The 23,792-nt window shown below is 37.3% G+C and overlaps 1 protein-coding gene across 5 annotated transcripts in view; it reads left to right on the top strand.

Annotated features, from left to right (window-relative positions):
• The window catches only part of Rabgap1l (RAB GTPase activating protein 1-like), a 574,303-nt gene that overhangs the window by 63,967 nt on the left and 486,544 nt on the right, over positions 1-23,792 (top strand). For all 5 annotated transcript variants that reach the window (XM_006496875.1, XM_006496878.4, XM_006496876.2 and 2 more), the window contains 3 exons: positions 5,321-5,478; positions 7,267-7,377; positions 19,297-19,363. In XM_006496875.1, coding sequence (XP_006496938.1) covers positions 5,321-5,478; positions 7,267-7,377; positions 19,297-19,363 — 336 coding nt within the window. The remainder of the gene's footprint in view (positions 1-5,320; positions 5,479-7,266; positions 7,378-19,296; positions 19,364-23,792) is intronic.

Here is a 23,792-nt window from a genome sequence, read left to right as displayed (position 1 = left end):
CCTGTGTCTAGATTGTTCTCTCTCTGCAACTTGTCTCTGTACAACTCTCCCTGTAAAAACTGCCTCCTTCCTTCTTCTCTCTGCCTGCACTGCTCTCTTAAATATCTTCCTTTTCCCTTCTCTTTCCCTGGGAGTTGAGCATATCCTATTCTGTCACATCTTTCTCTGATTCATCAGTTTGTCTGCCACTCAATTAGACATCACTTTCAAACAGGGTGCTTCCTTCTACAAACTAACTTTACCTTCATTGTTTGGGATTTAAGTTATATACTAAAGGCATGTCTGTATTCCAGCCAGAGGGATTAAAGGTGTGTGCTAAGGGTGAGCCACACTACAACTAGAAACACAATCTTGGGATTCACAAGGTAAACACAAATATCCTGCAACAAAGCTTCCCTCACCCCTCATTTGTGTGTATGTGTGTATGTGTGTGTTATGTGCACCTGTAAGTATTTATTTGTGTCTGTGTGTGTATGAAGGTGTGCATGTACCTATAGTCTCCCGAGTTTAGGATTTACAAGACTGAACCACCATGCCCTTCTGGACAGTAATTTTTTCTTTATTTTTTCTTTTTCTCTTCTTTTTTCTCCTTTTTCCTTCTCCTTCCCCTTCCCCCCTCCCCCTCCCCTCCTCCTCCCCTTCCCCTCCCCTCCCCTTCCCCTCCCCTCCCCTCCCCTCCCCTCCCCTCCCCTCCCCTCCCCTCCCCTCCCCTCTTCTTTTCTTTTCTTTTCTTTTCTTTTCTTTTCTTTTCTTTTCTTTTCTTTTCTTTTCTTTTTGAGACAAGGGTTCTTTGTGCATTCCTGGCTGTCCTGGAACTTGATCTATTGGACAAGATGGCCCAGAACTCAGAGATCTGCCTGCCTTTGGCTCCTGAATGTTGGGATTAAAGGCAATACTGCCTGGCCAGTATTATTTTTTTAAACTATTTTGGTTATTTTTAATGATAATGCATTCAAGCAAGTTGTTCACTTAAAAAAATTAACACATTGTTTTTCTTTTTTCACTTTTTCGATTTTTTTTTTCTATAATAGCCTTTGCTGTCCTGGAATTCACTAGGTAACCCATAGAGATCTGCCTGCCTCTACTTCCCAAGTGCTGGGATTAAAGTCAAGTGTCTACCATACCCAGTTATATGCTTTTCTCATGGAGTGATATTTGTATCTACATACCTACCTTCCTTTCTTTGTTTTTAAAACTAATGTACTTATTTATGTGTATGGATGTTTTGCTTGCATGCATGTCTGTGCAGCATGTGCTTGCAGTGCCTGCAGAATATAGAAGGGCATAAGATCCCCTGAAAATAGAGTTACAGACAGTTGTGAGCTGCCATGTAGGTGCTGGGAATTGAACTGAAAACAACCAGTGCTCTTAATCACTGAGCCATCTCTCTAGCCTCACATTTATTTCTTGAATGAACATTCCTTGGTAATTAGTATTTCTAAAGAATAGATTGTGTTAATGGATATTAATTGGAACTTTAATTTGGAAAAAGGAACTATATATATGTAAGTACTTTGTCATTAAATAGTAACATTTGAACTTTAGCTGTGTAATATTTGCCATTTGGAAAATACTGAAATATAGAAAATAAAAGTACTTAAATTCTACAGTAGTTAAGATTGTAATCTGTCCCTTGTTGCAGATGTCTGTGTAACCCCTATTCCCAGCAGTACAGTCAGATACCCAGTGATGTGTCTAGTGTTTTTTGTAGATGCTTTCTGTAGAAACAATTCTTCTGTATTATTTGTCAATAAACATTTGCCTTCTACAGAAAAATGCCTATTTTAGATTATTTTTGTGAGTGTGTGCTTTAAGAACGTGCTGTGTATTGAAGTGTTTGCCATGATATGCATTTTTAATTTACTTTACATAATTGGCTGTATAGTGTTCTAAGAACTAACGTTGATAGTCAGTGTTTCTGAGCTCTACCTTGCTAATACCTGCATCACCTTTGTTCCTGCCCACTGACTCTAGCATTCACACACAGTATTAACCTTTTTTTGTGAAATAGTGATTTGTGAGACATGACATTTAAACTAATGTCATTAGAGTTAAATTTGAAATGTAGGCTAACTTTTGTGATTTTTGGCTGACTTAATGATTCTTGCTCAACCTAATCACAATTTATTTGTATTTGTTGGAAGTTTTCCAGTGTATCCATAGCACCAGATTGTTACTTTTTGCAAGAAAAAGTTTAAAAGTTTGTTTAATGAGTAAGTTTATTGTTTTATGTACATAAGACTTGAGGTCTTCAATTCTTTTTAATATCAGTTACTGCTTTTATTATTTTTTCTTTGTTTATTCAAACCCATAAGGGGATAACTAAAATATTTTATAGTTCTAAATGCTGTGCTATAAATATGGTTCTACTGTTAACATTAACTGTAAATGCCTGCAGGAGTATTTGTGTAGAGCTGTTAGTGCTAAAAATGTTAAGTAGTTGATTTAAGAATTAATTTGGTATTGGAAAAGTAGTTTAGGGTAATCTAATAGTTGGTGAAAGTGTGACTATTAAGAGTTTGAGGACAACTTGTTTTACAGTGTAGGATGCTTTTATTTATAAGCAGGAAAAAGTGAATTCCAGAATATATGAATTAAACAAAATCAGAAAAATGAAATGATGTATTCCATTTGGTGAAACAAATTCCATCTTTTTGTAAGTGCTGAGGTCAATTGCAGCATCTTGTTTATGATCAAGGTACCACTGAGCTGCAATTGCAGATCAACAGTGCTAGCAGTTTCTTCTATTGGAAGGAATATTTTTGTTTTAAGCAAATTTAAAAAACAGTGTTTCCTAGATGAATATGTTCATTGAAGTTAAGAAATTTGTTATACTATTCAGTAAGATCTTACTTGCATTTCCCAGAGTGAGTATTGACAATAGGACCTTTGATGCCTCCTTTTTCACCATGTTCTTCAACCAACGCGTTGATGGGCTGAGAGGTTTGACGTCTTCGGTGTTTCTAGCACATAGTTTGAGATGTTAATTCTGACACTTATTTGGATCTGGGGGCAAGAATAATTTTTAGAAAGTGTAGTATTTATTGTTCTTTGTCACTTTAGGGAAAAATTGAGCCATAAATAAGTACAAAAATACAAATAAAATTTCATAGTTACTAGAGTGACCTGACACTAAAAGCATATATACAAACATTTTCACTATTCATCCTGGAAATCACTTATGCTCCAAAACGTTGAGTGAAAAGACTAAGTTCTTCAGCTCCGCCTGACGTCAGATGCTGTATGCCGAAAGACTGGCAACTTCAATGTACGGCCCAGCGTCTAGCTTGTTGAAGCGGAGGGTGTTGTAAATAGAAACTAAGGACTTCAGTTAACACCTTGTTTGTGGTTATGCATTGGGGAGATGTATACTACACTCATTTTATAATTATTTCTGGATCCTCTCATTGCAATATTTTGTAGCCAAGAGACATTAATAAATAAATGAATATATTTTGTGAACCTAAATTAGTTCAGTTTATCTTTTTTATTTGTTTGCTTTTTAGACACAGGTTTCGGTACCTAAACCTAGCTTGTGACAATCCTGTCTCAGTGGTTCTAATGCTGGCAGTTCAGGTGTGAGCCACTGTACTTGGCTTTAAAAAAATATCATTTGATTGTATGTGCATCTGTGTATATGCCTGCAGAAGGCTTCAGATATCAGAAGAGGTGTTGAAGTGGGATTATAGACATGTGTGAGATGTCGCATGGGTTCTGGGAACCAAACTTGAGTCCTTTGCAAGAGCAACAAGTGCTTTTAACCACTGGGTTTTGTTTTTAAAGTTGATGTTTATTAACTTTTAAAATATCAGCATTTCATCGGGGGAGGAGGCACAGACTGGGAGGGGGATAACGACTGGACTATAAAAAATATTTTTAGTAATTAGATATATTTAAAAAAGAAACAAAACAAGAATATTTGAATGATGTCTATTAAATTAAATAATTCTTTTGTAGGGAGGCTGGTGTTCAGTATGAGTACACTTGGACATATTCATGTAGTTTAGGTACACACACATTCATTCATCGAGTCTGAGCCTCTTTACTGCTCTGTGAGAGCAAGTCATTCATAACAGAACAGATCAGAACAATGCAACTTCCTTTAAAAGCCCTTGACTTAGAATTTCAGACTCCACCCGTCACATTCCTGCTTTGCAGAAAGTATAAACACCTGCTAGCTGCTTCATAAGGTTATACAGAGCTAAGTGGGATAGTATGGATTAGCTGAGTCAGTTACCTGCAAAGCCACACCTGAGGCTGTATAGAAGAGATTAGTATTGATTTATGAGAGCAAACTATCTATTTTCCTTAATAGAGCAACCCTTCATGTATATGGCACCCAAAAGACCCCTGCTGCTTATATTGGGGAGAAATTGCTTTGATAAATAACAGAATAAAATAGTGTGATACATTTTCCCATGACAAATGGTGTATGTAGTATAGATAAGCAGTTTCTTTGGAGGGAATATTGCATTGTCTTTTTTTTTTTTTTTTTTGGTTTTTCGAGACAGGGTTTCTCTGTGTAACCCTGACTGTCCTGGAACTCACTTTGTAGACCAGGCTGGCCTCGAACTCAGAAATCCACCTGCCTCTGCCTCCCAAGTGCTGGGATTAAAGGCGTGCGCCACCATGCCCGGCTGCATTGTCTTAATTAGTCATCATCTGAGAAAACCCTTTCAAAGAAAATATTTCCTAATAATGAAATGATCTCTGATTCTTGAGTTGTTGTTTCTTTTTCTGGTCATGCTATACATTTTGTTAGTGAGTGAGGTCCTTAATCACAGGTAATGGTGCCAACTCACTGTCATTCCTGAATGGACCTGGGCCCGCTGCTGTTGTTCAGATCCTAGCTGCAGCTCTTTAATTTTCCTTTCTGGTTTCTGGGATTTATACTGATAGTATTCACTGTAAATCTTACCTATGTAGGTGCGGAACCCACCAGACTTGAGTTTAAGCCTGTGAAATCATGCATTATTGTTGATTTCATATAGTTACACATTATATGGGATTAGTGTGCTTTTTTGAGGAATATTTAAGCAATATATTTTCATGGATTCCATGCTAATGATAATCTCCATATATAATAATCTAGAATTAGAATGATCTGTATTTACAATATATGGTTAATTACCCACCATTTTTTAGTGCATAACTAATGAAACTGTTAGTATGTACTGACCAGTGGTCGATTGATGCTTACTCTGTATTTACTTTCTGTAAATTGTTGGTATGGAAAGTTACAGACTTGCAGACTGAGAGAGAAGGCTATCATGGTTCATTTAGTGCTTTTGTCTAATTGTAGATCCTTTTCATGTTTTAGGTAAGCAGAATTTTATATAGTTTCTGCACTGCATTCAAACGTTCTTCCAGACAAGTGTCTGATGTTAAAGACTCAGTCATCCCGACTCCCGACAGTGATGTGTTTACCTTCAGTGTTTCCTTGGAGGTCAAAGAAGATGATGGAAAAGGAAACTTTAGGTGAGGATATTTGAAAAGAGTAATCTCAAAAGAAAGTTAGCATTGTGCCTGAAATACAGTATTCACTTAGCATGCTTTCTAGACACGAGGTCGTATTTACATCAAACTTAAGATAGGTCAAGAAATACTTGGCTGGTGAGTGGTCATAGTTTACTGTTCTCAAACTTCTCAGATGGTCAAATAATTGTAATGATTAAAAGAATCTGATGATATAGAACATTCTAAAATCATAAAAACTGGGCACAAGGCTGTAATTTTGTAAATAGCCACAGAGAATCACATTTTGACAAAGTGTCCCCTGGGTCTGACTTACAGGCGGTTTTGAGCTGCTATGTAGAAACCGAACCCAGGTTCTTTCTCTGCAATAAGTACTCTCAACCACTAATCCAACCCTCCAGCCCCTTATTAAAATATTCTTCACCAAAATTATTTTTCGTGGTTGCTGTTAGCATATTATATGGTTTGACCATCGTTTAATCACTTTTTTCTAATATACAGTACATTTTTTTCAGTTTAAAAGTGAGTAATTAATAGAAAGTGGCTGTTCTATTTAACAGTCATCCATATACATTAACAGTGTCCTTTTTGAGACAGGGTCTCACTACATAGCCCTTGTCTAGCCTTGAACTTGAACTCACAGAGATCTGCTTCTGTCTTCCTTCCAAGTGCTAGGATTAAAGATGTGCACAACTACACTTGGGCCTGTAGTGTTTTTATTTTCTAGCAATGATTGCTAGATAGTCACTTGTATCTTTACCAATAAAAAAAAGTGAATGTCAGATTGAGTAAGTTGCTGGAAGTTTTTTCTTTTTCCGAAAAGACAACTTGTATGTCTTGTCAGCATCTAAGCATATAAGTTTTATTTGCTCATTGTGGGAATAGCTATGTTATCTTTTGCTAGATTTTAATTAGCTTGCTCTGATCTATATCATTCTGTCTATCTTTTATTTATATTTACTTGGATATGTAAAAGTAGTCTTACATTTTTAGTACTTAAAAGAGTAATGTGTTCTTACTGTTTTTTGCCTTGAGCTTAATTATGGTATGGGTACAGGTGATCACCAGCAGCTGAATTAGAATGTGGCAGTCTTCAAAAATTAAATAAGCATCATTTTAAAATTTTTTATACTTTAAAAACTAAATTTGAAATTATACCATGTTGTTTTAGATACTGAATTTAACTTTGATTGGGAGATAAAATTATAAGGCTTTTATAATCCATGATCAAAATTTCTAGAAACTATGTTGCTAGTTATAAAATTGTTATCTATCTGTATGAAGTGAGATTCAATATGTCTTAAGAATATAGTGTTCTTGGGCTGGAGAGATGGCTCAGCAGTTAAGAGCACTGACTGCTCTTCCAGAGGTCCTGAGTTCAAATCCCAGCAACCACATGGTGACTCACAACCATCCGTAATGAGATCTGACTCCCTCTTCTGGAGTGTCTGAAGACAGCTACAGTGTACTTACATATAATAAATAAATAAATCTTAGAAAAAAAAAAGAATATAGTGTTCTCACTGTGCTGTGCTGGTGTATGCCTTTAATCCCAGCATTAAAGGAGGCAGAGGCAAGCTGGATCTGTGAGTTCAAGGCCAACCTGGTCTACAGAGTTGAGTTTCAGGCCACCCACATGGAGAAACAAAAACAAATAAAAACAAACAAGCAAACAAATGAGAACCTCAAAGAATATAGTATTCTTGGTTTAATACCTTGTTATTTGGTTCTTATTTTAGAATGTTACAACCTTTTTCTGTTACTAATTTTTGTTCTTTTTAAATATTTCAGTCCCGTGCCTAAGGATAGAGATAAATTTTATTTCAAAATAAAGCAAGGAATAGAGAAGAAGGTTGTGATTACAGTTCAGCAACTGTCTAACAAAGAATTAGCTATTGAGAGGTAAGTACTTGTCCTTTCATCATACCTCACCCTGGTATTGGCACTGCTAATGTGCTTCAGATTGGATCTCTGTTGTACTGTTTATGTTTCTACCACACCAACATCCCTCCTCCCTCCCTCTCACCCCTTACTGCCCTTACAGATCTCCTCCTACTGATTCAGCCCTTTGGTTCATACCACCCTTTTTTGTTTAACACTTATTTACATCTAGGGAAAGCAGTTATTTAATCTTGTATCTTCTAAAGATATATATTTGGTATTTGTGTGTGTGTGTCTTTGTCTCTGTGCATATGTGCATATGTGCATGTGTGCATGTGTGCATGTGTGTGGAGGCCCCAGTCTCAGGTATTGTTCCGGAATCCTCAGGTGCTGTCTACCTTTGAGGCAGGGTCTCTCATTGACCTGGAGCTTGTTGGTTAGGCTAGGATAGCTGACCCCTGAGCCCTAAGGATCTGTTTCTCTCCATGTCCCCAGGCTTTGTAATAATGTACATATTACTGTACTTGCTTTTTAAATTATTGATTATTTTATTTATTCACATTTCAAATGTTGTTCCCCTTCCTGGTCTTCCAAAGGGAAGTTCTCCACCCCTCTCCCTGTTGCTTTAAGAGGGTACTTCCCACCCACCCACACACTCCTGCCTCACCCCTCTAGCATCCTACGTTGGTGCAACAAGCCTCCACATGGCTCCTCTCCCATTGATTCCAAATGAGGCCATCCTTTGTACATACATAGCAGGAGCCATGGACCCACCCATGTATACTCTTTGGTTGGTGGTTTAGTTCCTGTTGGTTTTCCTGTGGGGTTGCAATCCTCTTCAGTTCCTTCAGTCCTTCCCCTAACTTTTCCATTGGGGTCCCCAGGCTCAGTCCCATGGTTAGCTGTGAGTATCTGCATCTGTCTTAGTCAGATGCTGGCAGAGCCTCTCAGAGGACAGCCATACCAGGCTCCTGTCTGTAAGCACATCTTGGCATAAGCAATAGTGTCCAGTTTTAGTGTCTGTTGATGGGATGGATCCCAAGGTGGGGCGGTCTCTGGATGGCTATCCAGAGACCATACTTGCTTTATAACCTTGGTTTTGGGAATCAAACTCAGGTCTCGTATATATGCTGTCAGCACTTTACTGATTAAGCTATCCTTACAGTCCAAAGGATATGTGTGTTTGTGTGTGTGTGTGTGTGTGTGTGTGTGTGTGTGTATCTATTTAATCAAATTTTTGGGTTCCATTTTTTGTTTGTATGGTGTTTTGCCTGCCTTTGTGCCCTTGCACCATATAAGTACAGTACCCAAGGGAGCCAGAAGAAGGCTTCAGATCCTGTGGAGCTGAATGAGTTATAGACGGTTGTGAGATGTGATGTGGGTGCTGGGAACTGAACCCAGGTCCTCTGCAAGAGCAATAAGTCTGATTTCTTCACTGTTAATGTTTCCCCACTTATAACAAGTAAGTAATTTGTAAAGGGACATTTTAAGACTACAAAGAAGACAAAAAAAAAAAAACTAAAAAACAAAAAAACAAAAAAAACAAAACCAAAACCAAAAAAGCCCAAACCAAAACTTCCAACAACCCAAACACTGATCCTTGTTAAATGTCCTTTTTGACTTAGCATTCATTTGTGGCTCATTTCTGTTTCAGTTAGCTTAAATAGAGTAACCTTGATGAATGTTTGTGTAGTTGAGTACCATATTATATTTTCTTTACTAACTTGGTTAAACATTTACTTTGAAAATAAAATAGAAACTAATAACAGGAGTGTTACATTTGCCTATTACATTTGTGAAATAATTTTATTCATCCTCTTCAGTAACGTTCAGTTTTAGTGTCTGTCAGCACTAGGCTTCTTAGAGCACATATATTTTTTCCAGAGCACAACATCTCAACTTCTGCTGCTTAAATTATTTGAGAGAAACCTTTTGAATTATTATATGTTATTATTATCAGACATTTTCCAAAGATTTATACATGTTAGGATAATTGATTTTAAAAGTAATTCTATATTTCACCACCTACTATATTGTTTTTTTTATTATTTCTTTTCCTTCTTCCTCCTCTTTTTGTGATAGAGATTGAAGCCAAGACCTTGTAAGTGTTAGACAAGTACTATTCATGATCTATCAGTCTTTCTGTCTGTCTGTCTATCTATCTATCTATCTATCTATCTATCTATCTATCTATCTATCTATCTATCTATCTATCTATCATCTGTCTTTGAGATAGGATCCCGTGTACACTAGACTGATATTGAGCTGTATGTAGTTAAACATGACCTTGGATTTACTGATCTCCTTGCCTCCTCTTCATAAGTGCTGTCATTACTGGCAGGTGGTACCATAACAGGCAACCTCTATTCTTTATGTTCTGAGTATGGGTGTTTTGCCTGCATATATGCCTGTGTATGGTACCACTGGAGGCCAGATGAGGGTATCAGACCACCTAAACTAGAGCTTACAGATATTGTGATCTGTCATGTGGATCTGGGGAATTGAACCCAGGTCCTTTGGAAGATAATTAGTGCTCTTAACTGCTAAGCCACGTCTCCTAATCCCCTATTTCTTAGATTTACTTATTTTTACTTTATCTGTATGAAATGTTTTGCTTATTGTATGTCTCTGCACCTTGTCGATGCTGTGTGTGAGGTGCCAAAAGAGGGTATTGGATTCCTTTGGAACTGGTGTTCTATAAGGTTCTTAGTGGCTGAAGAGGCACTGGGAATTGAACCCATGTCCTCTTGAAGAACAGTTAATTCTTTTAACCATTGAACCATCTCTCCAGCCCTCTATTTCCTTATACATTGACAAAGAGAAATTATATATGTTTGAGACTACATAAAATTTATTACAGAATGATTATTTTAATATAGCAATATTTCCTCAACCTTTAAGATAACTGTTTTGCTAGTGTGCTCCACATATACCATTGCGTTCATGTACACGTGCTGCTGTCATATCCACTCTATCACCTTCTCTTGATGCCCTCTCATCTTGTTTTGCTCCTTTTCCCAAATACTTCCCTTTATACTTTTATGCTACTCTCACTGTAAGTTACGACTCCACTGTGTACAGTTTCTTTGTCCAGTCATTCAGTGCAGGTTCCTAGGCATACTCTAAAACTTGGTTATTATGAATAGTACTGCAGTAAGCATGGGCATGCAGGTATCCCTGTTCTGACCCCTTCATTTCCTTCTGAGTCTACACTAGAGTGGTGCAATGGGAGTGGGCGGTAGTTCTGTTTCTAGTTTTGTGAGGAACTGGTAGTGATTTCTCTAATGGCTATACTAACTTGCATCCCTCCTCAAGCGTGAATGAGGAATTTGCACCTTAACTCTCCCATCTTTGACAGCATTTATTTCTTGTCTTCTTGGTGCTAGCCATTCATTTTACCTGGACTAAGATGGAATCTCAGTTTAGTTTTTATTTGTGTTTACTCTTAAAGGCTGCTGCTCATTTTCTCATGGACTTAATGGTTATTGTACTTTATTTGAGGACTGCTTGGGTCATTTGCTCATTCACTTATTGGGTTATTTGTTCTGGCTTTTAGGTTTTATTTTCTATATGTTTTGGAAATTAATCTCTTGACACACGGATAACTGCTTAAACTTCCTTTGGTACTTGTCACCCTTACCGAAGCTTCTTAATGTATGCAGTCTCATCTGTTAATCCTCGCTATTATAGTCTGGGCTAATGGAGTTCTAGTCAGGAAGTCATTGCCAATCCTTTTATGTTGAACTGTTTTCTGCTTTTTTTCCCCTAATAACTCAAAATTATAAGGTCCTTTATCCATTTTGAGTTGATTCCTATAACAGGTAAAATAAGATAACTATCTTGATGATAATCTCATACTTTTAGCTATGGGTTATAATTAGTAGTGGTTAATAAATTCATTCAAATTATTTCATTTCTCTTCTCTTCTCTTCTCTTCTCTTCTCTTCTCTTCTCTTCTCTTCTCTTCCTCTTCTCTTCTTTTCAAAGGTGATTTTCTTAGTATATGGGAATTGGCTTGAACTTGCTTTAGGCTGAGTTTTGATCAAACAATTATTCCTTTGGCAAAATTATCTATGATATGGGAGATTTTTGAAAATACTTAGTTTAACCTGTTTTCAAAAGAAACAAAACCTGCCTCTTATTATGCCAAATGTATTTAATGCCTTTAAATCATAAACTGTAAATGGTAGAATTCGATTATTCCGGTAGGTGGCAGTCTCATCAAGAGAATTCTTAACACTGGAATCTACACAGGTACTAACAGTCAATTTGTAATAGAAAGACAGTTGATGTGAAAGAATATAGTTCAGATTACATAATATGAGCGTTTTTTGTCAAAGAGAAAATAAAATTTGTTTAAAAAATATATCAAGGTAAAAATATGAAATCTCCATTATATTCCAAAGTAGAAAGAATAACACATTAAATCCCAGGTGCACACAGCACCCATCTAGAATTCTAATTTTTAGGTTTTTTTTAATACTTCAGATTTAATAGGAAACAAGCTACTTCTTTATTTTTTTTCAATCACAGGCACCTCATATAGTGATATTTCATATATTGATATACTGCTGCTGTCTCTCTCAGCCCCTTTATCAGAAACTACTATTTTGTTTATCTCAGCTCCTAGCACAGTACTTGAAATACAGAGTCTTATAGTTAGGTAGTTGAATCTTACTTAAGCCTTCTCTTCTGTGTGCTGTTGTAGGCAGTGTGACCTATGGAGTGTAGGTGCTGTGATTGTGTATGTTTCACTGCTGAGGCATGGAGGTTTGACAGTCGTCAGACGGATGATTCTGAGTTGAGACGTTCTACTACTAAAATTCATGTTTCTCTTTCCTGCTTCGTTTTGAAAAGATAATGGAGTATATAAAATTTTATTGGCTAAATGTTTTGAAACATGAAATACATTATTTAACTCTGTCTGTACTGTACTATATTTTAAAAGAAGAGAAATGAGAACTGCTCCCTGTCTCCACAATATCTGTTGTATTTTCCTTTCCTGACTTACCCATGTTGACATATAAATGTGACATATGAAGCTGTAAGACCTGAGGGAAGAGATGTTACTGCACTGTTCTGTTTCTAGGGTTATCTTCTTGTGTGTTGCTTACATTTTTCTTGGCCATTCTCAATTTTTATTTTTAAATTTTTTGTTTGTACATATATGTATGACTGATGTTTGAATATGTGTACGCAGCAGAGTCATGGAAGTGGCTTTCTCCTTCCACCTCTGTGTGACTCCCAGGATAGCATGTCTTGGGATAGAATGAAGGTTGTCAGCTGTGGGTTTTGAATGAGATATCTCCAATAATATCAGGCATTTGAACACTTGATTCCCAGTTGATGGTTCTGTTTGGGAAGTTTAGGGAGGTTATGTTTGTTGGAGGAAGTATATCACTGGATGCTAGCTTTGAGAGTTTAAGGGCTGCTGTTGTTTCAGGTTGTCTCTCTCTGCTTTGTGACTCTGGTTCAAGCTATGAGCTCACAGCTCCCCTCTACTACTGCAATGCCTTCACTGCATAATCACAGAATTAGCTCTCTAGAGTCATAAGACCAAATAAACTCTTTGTTCTTTAAGTTGCCTTAGTCCTGGTGGTTCATTACAGTGTCACAAAAGTAAATAATACCAATGCTGTTATCAGAGTGGGCTATTGCTGTGACAGACCTGACTGTGTTGTGTTTCTGAGAAATGTGGAAGACTTTGAATGTTGGAGTCAGAACACAATTGAACACCATAGAGGAGCTTACTGGGTCATTATGATGGGAGCTTGGAAGACAGTAGTGCTGTACATTATTCCCTGCCAGACAAATATGTGGCAAAGGTTTTCTCTCAGCTTGTAGGCAGTCTCTTTATGTTGGTAATCATTTTTAATTTTGATTTAATTTGTATTTAATTTTTATATAGTCTCATGTATAATCCATGCTGGTATGTGTTGGACTGTTAGAGTCATATTCAGGAAGTTTTTTTGCCTTTACCTATATCACTCTCTTGTTTGTGTCTTTGAAACACATTCTTTCACTTCCTGTCGCACTGCCTGACTTGGGACTCACTGTGTAGATCAGGATAGCTTTAAACTTACAGGAATTCTCCTGTCTCAGCCTTCTGAATGCTGATAAAAATGTATACTCAACAGCTATTGTATGAAATGTTTTCAGTATATTCATTGTCTGATTGCTTTGTTCCATGACTCAGTTTACATGTTTGCTTGTGGATTTTCTTTTTAAATGATTTGTCCACATAGAAAAGTTCAAGTCTGACCCATTTACTATACTTAAGTATCCTTCTCCCTTTATATTTAACAATGCGTACTTTTATGTGTTTGGAAAACACGGTTACATGTGTTGCCTCTTGTTGACTTGGCCCTTTTATCAATAATGAACTTCATTAACTCTTTACATCTTCTCGATGTTTACTTTCTCTGAAATTATTGCTATTGTTGCTCATATTTTGTGTTCTCTCTCTCTCTCTCTCTCTCTCTCTCTCTCTCTCTCTCTGTGTCTCCGTCTCCCCCCCCCCCCCACATTTTTTCTAGCCCTTTACTCTCAGTCTATGCTTTTCTTTGCCTACAACTAGGATTGTGCCACCACGCCTGGCTTATGTAATGTATTCTTATATGCTGATTAATGTCTTAAGAGTTCATTTTATTGTTGATAATTTGTTTGTTTGTTTTGGATTGCCATTTGAAATAGGTCTTACTATCTATCCCTGGTTGGCTAGGAACTTATAGTGTAGACCAGGTTGGCCTTGAACTAACAAAGATTCATCTGCCTTTGCCTATGACCAATGGGATTAAGAGTCTGTGCTCCCCTGCTTGGTGGAGTAAACTAGAAAACAATCCTTAGTTTGAAAATGTATAGATTTAGAGGAAATTGTATCAACATTACAAAGAGGTTTCATGTGCAGGTATCCAATTCTCACCAGTGGAAACCCTTGCATAGCTATAGTTCAGTATCACAAGTAAGAAATTGACATTAACAAAATCTGCAGACCTCAGACCTCTTTTAATTTTTTTTTTTTTTTTTTTTTGGTAAACAGCATCCTACTATGTTATAGTACACATTTCTCAATTTATTGGTTTAAATATTTGTGTAAACTGTGAAATCTTTATAGTATTCTATATGTCATTTGTCAGTTTATTCTTGTCTCCAAATCTCTCATACCTGATTCATGGAACTTTAGACAGTTCTCCTTTTCCAGAAAACACAATATTCAACAGTGGCAGTAGAGGGTGCTGGAGGGACACTTCAGGGAGAAAGTGTGTTCCCCTTCTGATGTGCTGTGATTATTTTTCTTGTTTTTGCCACAGATCTGGGAATGATGCTGGATGCTAGTTGTACATGCATGCAGTCTCTCCATGGTCTCATGCCTTTGGTTTTGTCACAGTCAGCCAACCATGCTAACCTCTCAATATGGACATAGTGTGCTCTGGGCTCTGTACCACATTGGATATGTGTTGGCATCAGAAATCTTGATTTTCTTTGCTTTTCTGCTGGCACACCTAGCCGCCAGCTTATTGACTTACCTGGAGGGTACAGCAAGCTTTGCTATCCAAAGGGCTGCAATTACTTTTGCCTGTATAGGATGATCTGAATGTCAGGAAAAAAAATCTTCCCCATCCTTTTCAATTTTATTTTTACTTGGGATACTTTCCCTTTATCCTCCTACTACAGTAAATGATTCTTTTTAAAATTTTAACTTTTTAAAATAATTTTTAATTATGTCTATGTGCTTATATAGGGATATATGCACAGAGGTGTAGGTGCTCTCAGAGGCTAGAGGAGTTGGTTTCCCTGTGGCTAGAATTACAGGTGGTTGTGGATGCTGAGAGTCAGACTTGAGTCCTCTGGAAAAACAATATGTGCTGTTAATTTTCTGAGGCATCTCTCCAGTCTTGAAGAATTTCTTTGTAGTATACCTTTCCTGTTCAGAGTATTGTGTGCTCTATGCCATTATTGGATCTCGGTTGACAGATTAATCGGACTAGTTTCTAATATTAGCCAGTCCCACAGATAAAGCTTCTAATACTTTTCTGAGGGAGCAAAACAGACAAGCCAGCAGAACCCAAGTAATTATTTTAGATAGCCGTAAGTGTCATGAAACTGATAAGGTAACAACTTCCTGCTGGTCGGTTTTTACTATGTGTCTATCTCATTCCAGGTTTCTCATATATAGACTTGTTTATACCAAAGCAAGAGCCACAAAGTGTTTTTTTCTTATTTCTTTTGGCATGGTACTACAGAATAGTATTTACCTTGGTAAGAAACATGGCTTGTTAATAAGGCAGCAGTGAACGAGAGCACCTTGCTTTTCTTTCCAAAGCCTTTCTCTTTGACATCTGTGGGACCTTTTAGGGCAGATAAATTAGGAATACATTTATATACTTACAGAAAGAGTAAAATTGTTTTTATTTTACTAATAAAACATTGCTTAGTTAATAACATTTTATCCTTATTTTTAATAGAATCTTTTAAAAAGGGCTTATGTATATGTCCACATGTCTGTCATGTGTGTGTCTGTACCCTTGGGAGGACATCAGCCCTCCTGGAGCTGGAGCTACATGTGATTGTGAGCCATCTGAAGTGGGTGCTGAAAACTGAACTCCGGTTGGCTGGATGGAGTGGCATTTGCTCTTAGATGCTGAAATATCTCTTCAACCACCTTAATGGAAGCATTGAAGAGGGAAAAAAGTATTTACAAAAAATATTTGGAACCTTCTGAGGGGAGAGAAAAAAACCTAATAATACTATTTTAATTTAGTAGGGCAGAAAATGGAGAGTTCTCCCATGCTCATGGCTTGGTAGAATTAACATCATAAAAATAGCATCCTACCAAAAGCAATCTATAGATTCAATGTACATAGCAGGTCTGAGTCAGCCTGGAATACATGATACCCTATCTCAACAACAAACAGACAATCAAACAAGCAGGCGAGTGTTGGAGAGCTGGCTGGCTTTTAAGAGCCTGCTTCTCTTTGCAGAAGCCCTGAGTTTTATTCTCAACACCCATATCAGGTGGCATACAACCACCTGAACTGCAGCTCAAGGAAATCTACCACCATGAGCATATAACCCCTACAAAACATACACATGCACATGATACACTGTCATCCTAGAACTTACCGTATCTGACAGTGATTGCTTGTTTACTACTTCTCTCGCCTGTGGCCTGTGCACTCATTGAGAATACAGGTGAGACAGCAGTTTCCTTTCCTGCCTTGCTCACGGAATTAATTAACGAAAGTTGAAAGCTCTGAAATCCTCAGAGAACCATATAATATTGACATTAGGTATAATGTTACTAATAATACCTATCATATTTCCTGACATATTTATTCCTAATAATACTTTCATAGTGTTCATAAAAAGTCTTATGTGTTTTTATGAAGTATAATTTTGGAAATTACTAATAGGGCTTGATAAAAAATGTGTAGTTTTATTGCTGGAGGAATTAAAGTTTCTGTTTTACCTATCTCATTTTCTAGATGAAAAATCAGAGGTCCAAGGGTAATAGTTAGGTGCTTCTCAAATGTCACACTGCTGACTGGTGGCAGTATTTTTATTTATAAGCCAGGGAAAGAGGAATGCATCAGAGATCACTGAACTAAGGTGATGGGTCTTACTATTTAAGGGAATCTGAACTTTCAAGGTCTTTTTGCTGCAAAGTGTAGTATAGGATTATTATCCCAAGATAATGTAATTGTAGTTTTACCATTTATGTCCAAGTGACTGAGAATTAATGGTATGGTACTTTATATTTTCCAAAACAACCAAAGGAGAGAGGTTATACTAAAAACTGTGGCATTGATTTAGGCAGGAGCTTTGAGAAATAGATTTAAACATTTCTAGTACTTTCGTATAGTAACTTTAAAAGTTTAAAATCCAGGAGCATGTTCTTTTTTTTTTTTTTTAATTAGACATTTTCTTCATTTACATTTCAAATGCTATCCCCAAAGCCCCCTATACCCTCTCCCACCCTGCTGTCCAATCCACTCACTCCCACTTCCTGGCCCTGGCATTCCCCTGTACTGGGGCATATAACCTTCGCAAGACCAAGGGCCTCTCCTCCCATTGATGGCTGACTAGGCCATCCTCTGCTACATATGCAACTAGAGACTCAACTCTGGGGGGTACTGGTTAGTTCATATTGTTGTTCCTCCTATAGGGTTGCAGACCCCTTTAGCTCCTTGGGTACTTTCTCTAGATCCTTCATTGGGGACCCTGTGTTCCATCCAATAGATGACTGTGAGCATCCACTTCTGTATTTGCCAGGCACTGGCATAGCCTCACAAGAGACAGCTATATCAGGGTCCTGTCAGCAAAATCTTTCTGGCATATGCAATAGTGTCTGGGTTTGGTGGTTGTATATGGGATGGATCCCCGGGTGGGGCAGTCTCTGGATGGCACGAGCATGTTCTTAACCCAAAGAGATACTGGAGAGAACAGAGCAGGCAGGAGAACTTATGATACAAAATGTACACACAAACATCAATTATATTATTATCGTTAACAAGAGGTAAGGCCACAGTAAAAGAACTGATACAAAAATCATATACATTTAAAGGAGATAATGTAATTTAAAATTTTGAATATTAGAACAGATTGTGTTTTCAGTGGCTCAGGAATGTGTTTGGAGAATTATTATCTGAGTTTACAGGCTTTATAGTTGGTATAGGTGTGGCTTTGCCAGACACCAAAGGGGAGCCTTGAGCATGGTACTCCCAGTGCTTGCAGGAAGTATAGACTCTACTTAGTGGGGTCATACCTGTGTAGAAGTGTGCTGCTAGGAAAGCAAGCCTTTGTGTAACGAAGGAGAACTAAGCATAGACTGGTAGTTCCAGTATAAAATCAACGCTTTAGTTTTACAGTGTTGTTACGGCTCAAACTTAAGATGCCAGGTGCCAGGCATCCTCCCTACCCCTGGGCTCCTATGCAGCACATGACATTTTATTTTTTGATTTTAAAAACTTATGTTTGATTTAGTTGTATTCTTTACTCCCTATATAAAATTCTGCATGGCATACTTTTTATACTTTAGGGTTGCTATGGTTAAAAGCTCTGTTAAGCATGACTGTTCTTCGGCAGAATGACGCTCTGGACAGGTCACAGTGCATATTGAGCTGTAAGATCTATTTAGTAGTAATATAAATTTGGGTGTATTGTTTAACTGATCTGAACATGACTGATCTACCCATAAAATAGAGCTAATTTTAGCCTAGAAATTTTGAAAAAGCAGAAGTTTAGAGCTTATGAAAACCTTTTCCAAATAAAGTAGTGTTGGTAAGATTCCTGAAGCTATGTTAGCACCAGGAAGCATGGGCAATAGGTAATAATCTTAATCATGTATTGGGTACTGTTGTTAACAGTGTGATAGGACAGTTAGTGATGAAGCTTGTGTAACTGGTTCTTATCTCAGCTGAGTATATATGCTATCTGGTGGACATGACTCAAGAGGACCAGGGTACTAAAAGTTTTGTTTTGTTAATCTAGCTCCATACAGAGAGAGCACTATGTCTTTTTCTTATATTAAAAATAATTTTTTACAAACTTAATTTATTCATTAATTAATATGCTACTAGGAATTAAGTATGGGTTAGTTAATTATGGCCTGTAGTTTTGGAATAACTATAAGGCAAATGAAAATCTTATTTTTCTAGGAACTAATTTATATCTTTCTACTATATTAATAGTTTAATAAAAGTTTTAGGAAAATTTCTGATCTTGGTTATTTATTTGTAAAATAAACACCTGAGAATTTTGACACCGTATTGTTATAATTTGTATATAATTTTGTTATGTATCTTGGGTTTTTATTTATTAAGTTCTCGAAAAGATTATACCTCAGATTATACAGTTATGTTGGGGCTTGTTGTTCACTGGACTCCTGTGTTCTTCTTGATACCTTATTTTTTTTCTTTTCTTTTCCCCCAATATTTTCAGATGTTTTGGAATGTTATTAAGCCCAGGTCGAAACGTGAAGAACAGTGACATGCATTTACTGGATATGGTAATGACAACCTAAGTGTCCTAATCAAGTACAGAAGACAGTTATTTTATATTTTAAAATTTTGTCATGTTGTCAGAGTTGTTTATTTTAATTTTGTGATGGCAGTAATTAAATTTGGAAACTCAAACTTAAAATTATCTATGAAAGAAAGAAAGTTTGTACACAAACAATTGTGTGTAGGGTGAAAGCTACAGGGACAGGGTCTGTCTTCTCCAGCTAGTTGGTTTCTCAGGAACAAGTCTCTCCTTTGAGCCTTACCTTACAGGCAAATGTTTTCAAAGTGCACGTAACTTTCATTTAATTAATCTGCAGCTCTGTGATGCTTGTTTTCTTTGAAGCATTTCCTTGAATTTGTACTTAGCAATGGATAGTGACTAGATTCCTTTGAAGAATGCTGTTAAAGGATTAATGAGACAGGCAGGGATGGCACAAGCCTTTTATCCTAGCACTTGGGAGGTAAAGGCAGGTCTCAGTGAATTCAAGGCTGGACTGGTCTACAGAAATAATTCCAGGACAACAAGGGATACACAGAGACACTCTGTTTTGAAAAACAACAAAAACAAAGAAACAAAGCAACAAAGCAACAAAAAAGATTAATGATACATACTCAGGTTAATGTTTGTTGTGAAGGTAGAAAGGCATTTCAGCTCTTAAAGAGAAGTGCCTTCTGGTGCTGCTGTTAATGAACATTCACTTGGTGATTTAGAATGTTGCAGAAATGTTAGAGGAAGCATAAAATTCCTTACTTTGTGACTTTAATTTTTTATATTTTATATATTTCCCTTCAACAGTGTTTCATAAATATAATTTAAATATCACTGTGGGAAGTTTTTCTTTTAATTATTTCATGGTAACTATGTCAGCACTAATTTTCTAGCAATATTAGAACACATTATTCAAACATTTGAGAACCTAGTTGTATGCCAAACACTATGTGATATATTGGGGTTTTAGATTTGTGTGAAATATAGTTGTTTTTTCTTTTTTTGGACATTTTCTTTATTTACATTTCAAATGTTATCCCTTTTCCTGGTCCTCCCTCCCGAAACCTCCTATTCCCCCAACCCCCCTGCTTCTATGAGGGTTCTCCCCCACTCACTCACCCATTCCCACATCCCTACCCTGGCATTCCCCTACACTGGGACATCGAGCCTTCACAGGACCAAGGGCCTCTCCTCACATTGATGCCCAACAAGGCCATCCTCTGCTACATATGTGGCTGGAGTCATGGGTCTCTCCATGTGTACTCTTTGGTTGGTGGTTTAGTTCTTGGGAACTCTGGAGGATCTGTTTGGCTGATATTGTTGTTCTTCCTATGGAGTTGCAAACCCCTTCACCTCCTTCAATCTTTTCTCTAACTCCTGCATTGGGGACTCCGTGCTCAGTCCAATGGTTGGATGCAAGCATCCAACTCTGTATTTGTCAGGCTCTGGCAGAGCCTCTCAGGAGACAACACTCCTGAGATATCAGACTCCTGTCAGCAGCACTTCTTAGCATCCACAATAGTGCCTGCATTTGGTGACTATCTGTGGGATGGAACCCCAGGTGGGGTAGTCTCTGGATGGCCTTTCCTTTAGTTTCTCTGCTTCATACTTTGTTTCCATATTTGTCCCCGTGAGTATTTTGTTCTCCCTTCTAAGAAGGACCAAAGCATTCACACTCTAGTCTTCCTTCTTCTTGAGCTTCATATGGTCTGTGAATTGTATTTTGGGTATTCTGAGCTTTTGGGCTAATATTAATCCACTTATTAGTGAGTGCATACCATGTGTGTTCTTTTGTGATTAGGTTACCTCACCCAGGATGATATTTTCTAGTTCCATCTATTTGGCTAAGGACTCCTAAAACTGATAAACCACTTCAGCAAAGTGTCTGGATATAAAATTAACTCAAACAAATCAGTAGCCTTCCTCTACTCAGGCTGAGAAAGAAATTAGGGAAATGACACCCTTTACAGTAGTCACAAATAATATAAAATACCTTGGTGTGACTCTAACCAAGAAAGTGAAAGAAAGATCTGTATGACAAGAAATTCAAGTCTGTGAAGAAAGAAATTGAAGATCTCAGAAGATGGAAAGATCTTCCATGCTCATGGATTGGCAGGATTAATATAGTAAAATGGCCATCTTGCCCAAAGCAATCTATAGATTCAATGCAATCTCCATCAAAATTCCAACTCAGTTCTTCATAGAGTTAGAAAGAACAACTCTCAAATTCATTTGGAATAACAAAAAACCCAGGTTAGGGAAAACTGTTCTCAACAATAAAAGAACTTCTGGGGGAATCATCATCCCTGACCACAGGCTGTATTATAGAGCAATATTGATAAAAACCTGTATGGTGTTGGTATAGACCCAGAAACGAACCTACACACCTATTGTCACTTGATCTTTGACAAAAGAGCTAAAACCATCCAGTGGAAAAAAAGACAGCATTTTCAACAAATGATGCTTGTTCAACTGGGGGTCAGTATTTAGAAGAATGCAAATTGATCCATTCTTATTTCCCGGTACAAAACTCAAGTCCAAGTGGATCAAGGACCTCCACATAAGAACAGATACACTGAAACTTATAGTAGAGAAAGTGGGGAAGAGCCTCGAAGATGTGGGCACAGGTGGAAATTACCTGAACAGAACACCAATAGTTCATGCTGTAAGATCAAGAATCGACAAATGGGACCTCATAAAATTGCAAAGCTTCTGTAAGACAAAGGAGACTGTCAATAGGACAAAACGACAACCAACAGATTGGGAAAAGATCGTTACCAATCCTACATCCAATAGAGGGCTAATATCCAATATATACAAAGAACTCAAGAAGTTAGACTCCAGAGAATCAAATATCCTTATTAAAAAATGGGGTACATTGCAAACTTTATATGCCCCAGTACAGGGGAATGCCAGGGCCAAAAAGTGGGAGTGGGTGGGTAGGGGATTGGGGGGGGTATGGGGGACTTTTGGGATAGCATTGGACATGTAAATGAGGAAAATACCTAATAAAAATATTAAAAAAATGGGGTACAGAGCTAAACAAAGACTTCTCAACTGAGGAATACCAAATGGCTGAGAAGCACCTAAAAAATGTTCAAAGTCCTTAGTCATTAGGGAAATGCAAATCAAAACAACCCTGAGATTCCACCTGACACCAACCATAATGGCTAAGATTAAACACTCAGGTGACAGCATATGCTGGTAAGGATGTGGAGGAAGAGGAACACTCCTCCATTTCTGGTGGGATTGCAAGCTGGCACAATCATTCTGGAAATCAGTCTGGTGGTTCCTCAGAAGAGTGGACATAGTACTACCTGAGGACCCAGGTAGTACTGGGCATATACCCAAAAGATGCTCCAACATATAACAAGGACACATGCTCCACTATGTTCATAGCAGCCTTGTTTATAATAGCCAGAAGCTGGAAACAAGCCAGATGTCCTTCAACAGAGGAATGGATATAGAAAGTGTGATACATTTATATAATGGAATACTTAATACTCAGCTATTAAAAACAATGACTTTGTAAAATATAGTTCTTTGTAGCTGTGTGCACTTATTCTTGTGGTGAAGTCAGACCTTTTGAGTGTGTAATTTCAGCAATGGTTAAGTGCTTTCTCTAGTGTATAGTGTGCCATGGACACAGAGAGGAAATACTGCCTGAATAGGTCACATGAGGACAGCCAGTTACATTGAATGTGTTAGTACAGATAAGTTGTTGATCCATCTCTCTTTTACCTTTCTCTACAGCACAGCAGTAATGAATGTTGGCTTTCCAGAAGCAAATCATAACATTTTTTAGCCATGAGAATAACATGAAGAAGTCTTTTTTAGAGTACTAAGGCATTATAAAAAAGATTAAGATGCTGGCTTCTAATTATGGTCTTTCAGAATCTATAGGATAAGGGTGAATCATTGCTAGAAATTTCCACGTAAAACTTGAAGTCAGATTATAGAGTTATAAGGTGGTGTGAACCTCTGAGGCTCCTTAGTCACATCTGTGTGATTTGACTCCATTTTTGAATCATCAGTATCAAAGGCCTAGACAGTATTTATATTCCTGGGAACAGAAGTGGGGTTACTACACAACAAATAGTTGGGCAGTGCTTGGCTTTGCATTTTTAGTATCAATAGTTGAGATTTACTATTATCTGGTGTTGTTAATCTTCTTGATATCTTAATATATGGTCACTGACCCTTGGCTAGATTTTGTGTAATAAAAAGGAACTCAACACTTTATATTGAAACCAAGGATGTAATTCTGGTTATTGACAGGATATTCTTTGTAATAAGCAAAAGCTACACTCTTCGCAACTTTTCTTAAATATTTTAGTTATGCTCTTAGAGTAAGATGTTCATAGTTTTGCTCTTATGACATACCCAAATGTCATGTGAAATTGAAAACAAGTTTTCTGCCACTTCATTTATTTTAAAAGTCTTTG

The sequence above is a fragment of the Mus musculus genome, chromosome 1 (assembly GCF_000001635.26).
Source record: "Mus musculus strain C57BL/6J chromosome 1, GRCm38.p6 C57BL/6J".
NCBI lineage: Eukaryota > Metazoa > Chordata > Mammalia > Rodentia > Muridae > Mus > Mus musculus.
This window is presented reverse-complemented; position numbering and strand designations above follow the sequence as displayed.